The 8,615-nt window shown below is 36.5% G+C and overlaps 1 protein-coding gene across 1 annotated transcript; it reads left to right on the top strand.

Moving 5' to 3' along the window:
- The first annotated feature begins 409 nt into the window (after positions 1-409).
- Positions 410-7,026, top strand: LOC133785318 (poly [ADP-ribose] polymerase 1). The gene is made up of 20 exons (XM_062224568.1): positions 410-691; positions 1,016-1,065; positions 1,155-1,356; positions 1,723-1,909; positions 2,004-2,337; positions 2,789-2,984; positions 3,060-3,224; positions 3,348-3,408; positions 3,519-3,582; positions 3,671-3,922; positions 4,070-4,304; positions 4,396-4,508; positions 4,588-4,664; positions 4,801-4,961; positions 5,280-5,474; positions 5,542-5,650; positions 5,738-5,820; positions 5,941-6,078; positions 6,366-6,548; positions 6,716-7,026. Exons 1-20 carry the CDS (start codon positions 542-544, stop codon positions 6,761-6,763), a joined length of 3,003 nt encoding a protein of 1,000 aa, XP_062080552.1. The 5' UTR covers positions 410-541; the 3' UTR covers positions 6,764-7,026.
- Positions 7,027-8,615: the final 1,589 nt, after the last annotated feature.

The raw sequence follows: 8,615 nt of genomic DNA, 5'->3' as shown, positions 1-8,615 counted from the left end.
GTAAATATGCTAACAAATTTTCATCCCTCCTTTCCTTTGTTTTTCTATACCAAACAATGAAAAAAGAATAGTACTTGTGTTCTTTATTTTGAATTTTCCAAACAACTTTTAAATATACACCAAATTTATCCATTCTTTTCACTTTTCCACACATTATGCACAATCAATCCATCCTCTGCCCTTTCCATCTTTCTAACCAAACAAAGCAAAAGTCTTGAACCATTATCGGGTCGGATTTCTGGGGTGGGTTTCCGGGTCGGGTTACAATGAGTGGATTGGGTGACAGTAAACGACAAAGGAGAATGAGAATGGCAGAAGACAGTCACTAAATAATAAATAAATTAAAATTTAATTAAATCAACACAAACACCTTATAAGAGAAGGGATTCGTCAAAAGAAAAAGAAATAAGCTTATAAGAGAAGCTAAAGGTTCGTTGATAAAAACCCACTCCTTTCTGTGTTTCCAGGTAGAGGATACCCCTATATCATACTATTACTACTGCTCACTAAGCCAGAGGGCTCAAGCTTAGAGCTTTTCAAAATGGCGAAGCTTGAGGACCAGAAGCCATGGAAGGTGGAGTACGCTAAGTCATCAAGATCCTCATGCAAGACTTGTAAGAGCACCATTGGCAAGGAGGTTCTCCGTCTCGGAAAGATGGTCCAGGCCCACCAGTTCGACGGTTTGATGCCCGTACGTACTCCTTTTTACTCTAATCACTCTCCCTCACATACCCCATTCCCCATTTTCTCTTCCGTTTCTTCTTTTGGGAAAAAAAACCCTTCCTTTTATGTCTTGTAAGGTTGAAAAGTTCCTTCTTTTTTTTTAGTGGGTGGACGTTCTTTTTCTGACATTATTTACTTTTCTTCCCATTTCATTGGTTTCTGTACACCCTTTTGGTTGTTCGAAGTGTTTTGATGCTGCAATGGAGTGATTGTCTCGTAGTGTTTGTGTGTTCATTCCGGTGAAGAAATGAATATAATGTAATTTGGCTTCTGACTCTCTTTTTGATCTCAGATGTGGAATCACGCTAGTTGTGTACTGAAGAAAGCAAAGCAGATTAAGTCGTATGTGTCATTTCAATCCGTGTATTACAACCCTTGCCATGGAGTTTGGAGAAAGTTATTAACTTTCATGCCTTGTGTTCTGTTTTCAGCGTTGATGATGTTGAAGGCATTGAGCAACTTAGGTGGGAAGATCAGCAGAAACTCAGACAATACGTGGAGGGTCAGGATGGTGTTGCTGCTGGTCCACCCGAGGAAACAAATGATGCCAAGAATGTTGAATGTGGTATTGAAGTTTCTCAAACATCCCGTGCCACTTGCAAGCGCTGTAGTGAAAAAATCTTGAAAGGACAGGTGGGGTTACTAATGCTTGTTATTGCTATTTTTATGGTTACATTTTCTGATCTTAGTTAACTTGACACTAACATGTAATTACTTATACTAGAGGACTGTTGAGTGTCATTTCAAAAAGAAAACACAACATCTTACTTTTCATATATTATGTTTTACTTTATATTCATGTTAGTGTAGTTATCACATTTCATCGATGCTAATGCAGACTGAGGAATTTGTAATTTTGAATTCCATTGCTTATATTTTATTTTGATTATTTTCAGTTGTAAAATCTTAAATATTCTTAATCACAATATTATAATTGTAGACTAATCACTACTTGTTAGTTATATAATTTGGATTGGTTTTTTATATTCTTGTTGGTAGGTTCGTATATCTACGAAGCCTGAAGGTCAAGGGCCTAGGGGATTGGGTTGGCACCATGCCAATTGTTACATGGACTTTTCTCCATCTACACAAGTGGAGAAACTATCTGGATGGGACACTCTCCCCACATCTGATCAGGAAGCTGTCCTCGCCTTAATTAAAAAGGTTCCTTCCAAAGTGAAAAGTGGTATGAAATTCCTTACATTGGAGTTTGAGTATTTGTGATCCATTTTTACTGCTAAGCCGTTCTCTCAAATGTTGTTTCTTTCACCATTGTTTAGGCAAGCAAGTACAAGAAGATGATGGACTGAAGCAATCATCTTCCAAAGCTGGTAAGAAACGTACAAAAGATGCTGTTGGGAATCAGGAGTCCAAAGTTGCAAAATCTTCTGGGGATGTGTCAACACGCAGGCATCAACCAGTTAAGAATGCTAGTGGTGGTGAACAAAATTCAGAAGCGTCTGATCTAGATACTAAATTAGAGGCCCAGACTAAAGAACTGTGGGCACTGAAAGATGACCTTAAAAAGCATGTGACAGCAGCTGAGTTGCGTGAAATGCTCCAAGCCAACAATCAAGATTCAACGGGATCAGAGCTTGATTTGCGTGATCATTGGTAATTTAGTTTCTTATGTTGCTGTACCCGCATATCATGACTTTTGTCTTGTAATTGATCACATATTTTGACTCATAATCTTTTATATTGGAGTTTTGTGAATTTGTCTTTACTTCTATATTTGTCTTTGGATGGAAGTTCTTAAACTATCCTGTCAATGTCAAAAGCTGTTTCTGGGTTGATTTTGTGTTAACTAACTTCTACATGTTTGTATGAACAATATGAGTGCAAGATGATCGCTACCCTTGATTCATGAGTTTGAAAATTGGATACTTATAAGAAGTTGTTTGGTGGTGAACTTGAGAATTCAGTGGTTTCGAAAGTTGTTTATCCTTTTTCCCCCATAATATTTATTAGAATATTAGAACAACATAAATCTTGTTGTTTCATCTACCTACAATTTTTTTCTTTTGAAGTTGATGTAACTCTCAAGTTTGAACTTCTTTTGTAGCGCCGATGGAATGATGTTTGGAGCACTTTCTAGTTGTCCTCTTTGTTCTGGTTCTCTTCGTTACTCTGCTGGTATGTACCGGTGCCAAGGTTACCTTTCAGAATGGAGCAAGTGTAGTTTCTCCACTCGTGAACCAGAACGTATAAAAGGGAAGTGGAAAAACCCAGAAGACACAGATAATCAATATCTTATCAAGGTAACAGACTATTTCTCATGTTGTGCATACTCAGGATAGGAAACAATGACTAAAGGTTTACCCAATTGGTTGCAGTGGTTTAAATCACAAAAGGTTGGAAAACGACCTCGTATACTGCCTCCAATGTCAGCCTCCTCTCCAAATGGAAGCCATGCTTCTCGTGGTGGATCACAGTCATCCAATAGTGAACGCTTGGCAGATTTGAAAGTTGCTATTTCTGGATTACCCAAGGAAACAATAGTATGATATTCCTTTCTTTCTTGTATGTTTTACATATAATTTTCTATTATGAGCAGAACTTACCATTTGTTTTCAATAAAGTAGTCTGTTATATTCATTTTTCGTTTGAGGGTGATTTTGCAGAAGGAATGGAAAAGCAAAATTGAGAGTGTAGGTGGAGCTGTTCATGCCAAGATCAAGAAAGGTATGTGCTTGTTGAGCTACATGCATTTGACTGCTTCAGATGCATGCACATACTGATGTTCGGTTATGATAACTAACTATAATTTCTTTGCTTAATATACCAAACTGCAGATACAAACTGTTTAGTTGTGAGTGGCACAGCGGATGACCAAGAGGCTGAGATTAGGAAGGCGAGGTAAAGATTCTGCAATTTGCTAGTCTCAAGTATGTTCTTTCTTTTTTTTTTTAATTTTATTTTTAACTTTCGAAGTTTTGGTTGAAAGGAGGATGAAACTACCAATCGTTAGAGAGGATTATCTGGTTAATTGCTTTGGAAAACAGAAGAAGCTCCCATTTGATCTCTACAAAGTTGAAGCCATTGGTGAGGCCTCTAGCATGATAACCGTCAAAGTTAAAGGGAGTAGTGCAGTGCATGAATCCTCTGGTATGCAAGATACAGGCCACATCCTTGAGGATGGAAAAAGCATTTATAATACAACTCTGAATATGTCCGACTTATCAACTGGTGTCAACAGGTGCATTTGTGATATTCCATCTTTAGCTCCAACCTTTCAATCTCTCCTTAAAATGTCATATTTGATTTCTCAAGTGTTATTTCACTTTCTGTTTAAGCTCTTCACTTTCATTTAGTTAACTGACTTCTCCTTTATTTTCATATTAAGTTACTATATCCTCCAAATAATTCAAGATGATAAGAGTTTGGATTGCTATGTATACCGTAAATGGGGTCGAGTGGGCACCAAAATTGGAGGTGAGAAATTGGAAGAGTTTTCAAAATCAGATGCAATCTCTGAATTTAAACGCATATTCCGTGAGAAGACTGGCAATTCATGGGAAGCATGGCTGGAAAAACAAAATTTTCAGAAGCAACCAGGGAAATTTTTCCCCTTAGATATTGTATGTCTTATTTCTTTTCTCATTTATTTTTCTAAGTTTTTTCTTGCTCAATTTCAGAAGTAATTTATTCTTTTGATTCTGGGAATCTTAGGATTATGGTGTTAACAAAAAAGTCTCAAAGAAAAATCAGCAAAAACAGGATAGCAAACTTGCTCCCCCATTAGCAGAACTGATGAAGATGCTTTTCAATGTTGAAACATACAGGTTATATACAAAATAATTCTTCCCCCTTGTCTTCTTTGTTTGAATTATAAGTGTAAGAGACTAAACTCAAGTTTTGCAGAGCTGCCATGATGGAATTTGAAATCAATATGTCTGAAATGCCACTTGGAAAACTGAGCAAACATAATATTCAAAAGGGTAAGCATCAAAACGATGCATTATATTTTGGTGTACTAGTGTTCACGTACAAAAAATATTCATCCTTTTTGCATCAAAATAATGTATTATAATGCCCTTTGGATTTTCTTCTCTCTCTCTCTCTCTCTTTATCCAGGATTTGAGGCATTGACTGAAATACAGAATCTATTAAAGAACAGTAATCATAATCCTTCAATGTTAGAAAGTTTGATTGTTGATGCTAGCAACCGGTTTTTCACTGTGATCCCGTCTATTCATCCACATGTTATTAGGGATGAAGATGATTTTAAGTCAAAGGTAGGTGGTATTATTTGTTGGTGCATGTTTCTGATTCTTCTCATCTTCAATCCACTTGCTATTGGGAATTGCACTACACTGGACAAAAAAAAAACAACTTTGGGAAGTTTGCAAGTGTACAGAAGATTCCTATGCACATATACAAAAAATGAACTCTTTTTATTGAGTCTGTGCACATATGGAAGGGAGAAAATCACGTATAGAGAAAGAGAGGACTAAAAAATTCCATAAATTTTTTTCTTATCTGTTCAAGTTTATTACCTTTCTAAATAGTTTTGAAAGAAAGAGTAAACTAATTCTCTCTTATTTCCCTGGCAGTTGAAAATGTTAGAAGCTCTCCAGGACATTGAAATTGCTTCCAAATTAGTTGGTTTTGATGTTGATGATGGTGATGAATCTCTTGATGATAAGTACAAGAAACTCAGATGTGACATTGATCCAATTCCTCGTGACAGTGCAGATTACCATTTGATTGAGAAATATCTCCTCACTACTCATGCCCCTACTCACACGGTTGGTTTTATTTATATTATGGAGTGTATACATATACATATATATTGAACTGTTTCTAAATCCTCAGGATTGGAGTCTTGAACTCGAAGAAGTCTTTTCACTTGAAAGGGAAGGGGAGCTTGATAAGTTTGCTCCCTACAGGGAAAAACTTGGCAATAAAATGCTTCTTTGGCATGGTAAGTTGCACTTCACGTTTGGAAAGTTAGGACTTTAAGAATGAGACTTGAAGTAAAATAAACAATAAATGCTCCTTTTTCTACCAGGTTCCCGGCTGACAAACTTTGTGGGCATCCTTAGCCAGGGGCTGAGAATTGCTCCTCCGGAAGCTCCAGCTACTGGTTACATGGTCTTGTCTCTTTCTTATTCACTCTCTTATCCTCTTTGTGCATGTGTGCTGCCTAACATTCTGCCTTGCTGCTTTTTCAGAATACTAAAATATACATTTTTTTTTTCTTTTGGAATACAGTTTGGCAAGGGTGTTTATTTTGCTGACCTTGTCAGTAAGAGTGCTCAGTACTGCTATACTGATAGAAAAAGTCCTGTTGGTCTCATGCTTCTAAGTGAAGTTGCTCTAGGGGAGGTCTATGAGCTCAAGAAAGCTAAGGTGAACTGGGACTCCATTAATTTAGTTTGTGCATTTGGTTTGGATGTATGTCTAGTGCTTCTTATAATAGATTTTAACTCATTTATTAACTTCATGTCATGGATACACCCATTGAAGCTTGTATTATGATAATTGGAAACTGACATGAGTAAAGCTGTAGATTATGTGGGTGATTGGTGTTTTCTTTGGTCTGGTGGTATATGAATGGAAGTTAAGTTTTTCAGCATCACAGTGATGCACTCTTTAACTCCCGTTCTTTAGACTAATTGAGTCCTCCTATCATTCAGTATATGGATAAACCTCCTCAAGGAAAGCACTCCACAAAAGGACTTGGCAAGAAGGTACCTCAGCAGTCTGAATATGTGAAGTGGAAGGATGATGTTGTTGTGCCTTGTGGAAAACCCGTGCCGTCAAATGTCAAAGCCTCCGAGCTGATGTACAATGAGTACATAGTTTATAATACTGCTCAAGTAAGTAGAATGCTATATTCTTTATCGCTTGCTTCGCCTTTGCTACATGTTAAGGCAGCTTATGACATTATTCTTCTCATAGTTTGTGGTTGTCCCTTGTGGGGCCTAATGCTCATACTCATTGGTTGTTTTATATACCAACTCTCAAAGGTTGTTTATGTGAACAGGTTAAGATGCAGTACTTACTGAAGGTAAGGTTTCATCACAAGAGGTAAGGAGGATGGTAAAACGGTTGGTCATAACTTTGTTCATAGTGTACAGAACAGTTTCGATGAATTGTAGTCTTCTGGGTTTCCCACATCTTGATTTAGATCTCATTTTGGGGTTTGCTTGAGATCTATCGGCTTTTACTTCTAGTAATATGTAAAGGGTGTTTTGTACTTGATGAACAAAAGTGTCAAATTTTCAGCAATTCCTTCCTGACCCAGCATTACTGGGGTGGAATTATGCGTTTTAATGATCATTTTGCTTCCTGATATCTTCTCCTCTGATTGCAATGAAAACACAATATATTAATCTAAATGTAAGATCTCCACTAATTACAAAACATATGATATTCAGCTCCTGCTCTTTGCTTGGTTACTGAATCTTTATCAATAGACTGGTTGGAACACCATCAGTTTCATGTCTTCTTTACTAAGTACAACTTGCCGTGATGTACAAGCTAGCTTAAATAAAGTTTTTGCCCCACTTGTCTTTCCAGTTTGACCTCTGAACCAGGAGGCATAACCGTGCACGGCCATTGTCAATTAAGAAAATCCAAAGGCTGTATTCAATGACATACCAATCCATGTATATTTTGACTAGTCAAAGACAGCTACTATGATTATATTTACACGTGTCATGGTACACATGGGGTTTCATCCTTGTTTGTTAATACATACATATTTTTTGTTCTTTCCCACTTTTCATCCATATTTTGTGGAGAGCTCATGTGGCATAGTTGAAAATGACCGTTTGCTCTATTTCTTTTCCTTTACAAAATCAATTTCACTTTAGGTGTTAGTGGTGACAGACAGTCATAATGGTCATTAAGAACTGTGTCTTTATTAGAAACTGAAACTCCCATAGATTAACCAAAAGTTGTACAATTCACCATTGCTTCAATGTTGAAGTAGATCTGAATGGAGATTTTGCACTTTTCCCAATATAGGTGTGTATGAATATGTATAGTTCATGTATATCCAGTTCAGTTGCCAGCTTGCAGATTTTGCCATGTTCTTAGATTGACTTGGTTATAAATGTAAGCCTATGTCATGGTTTTGGTGAGATAGAAAAGAGCTAATTGCTTCACATTGATCATTCATGGCGGTTGGCAAGGAAGCTAAGCATGACATGAGAATATATTTTCTTGTCGCAAACAGCCATTTTCCTTTGTTACAATGACGATTACTCTCGTGCAGTGTTAGTTTCTCTTTTGGCTTCTTCTCAATATTACGTTACCAAGAGATATTTTATATTTTAAAAGTTTTTCATTTGTCAAACAATAACACGAAACACTATAAAATAGAAAACTAAATAGAGTTTTCTTAGCACTCATTTCTCTTTTAATTTTGTCCTACTTTTGTTCTTACGATAGAGTTCAACTCAAAACTAAGTACTTTTCACCTATTAAAGGCAAACGAGTTAAAACTCGGTATTATAGATAAAAGTTTCATTTTAAAGATTTCTTATTAAGATTGTTGAAGTAAATAACATCACATCTATGGCAGTGTTTCGTTGCAAACAACGCTGGAAAAAGAGGCCAATAAAGAGAGGCCATTGAGTAAAGGCAACAACGGCCATGGATAGTGTTATTTAATGGGATTTCTATGGTCATCAAATTTTCAAGGTCATCAACGAGAAAGGTCTAAACTATTTTGCCACTTAATGAGTTGATGTGCATTCTGAAAAAAAAAATGATGGCCTCACTTAAAAGTAGTCTCAATTGTTGCCACTTAATGAGTTGTTTATTGTTATTATATACATTTATTTTGTCCTAACTCACTTTATTAAAAACCTTCGGCTTCAGGTACATATTAATCTAGAAGATTAGGACTACTACTACTTTTACTTTGCCTTGTTTTA

The sequence above is a fragment of the Humulus lupulus genome, chromosome 1 (genome assembly GCF_963169125.1).
Source record: "Humulus lupulus chromosome 1, drHumLupu1.1, whole genome shotgun sequence".
Taxonomy (NCBI): Eukaryota; Viridiplantae; Streptophyta; class Magnoliopsida; order Rosales; family Cannabaceae; genus Humulus; species Humulus lupulus.
The sequence above is the reverse complement of the archived record's forward strand: the minus strand, read 5'-3'. Positions and strand labels throughout refer to the sequence as shown.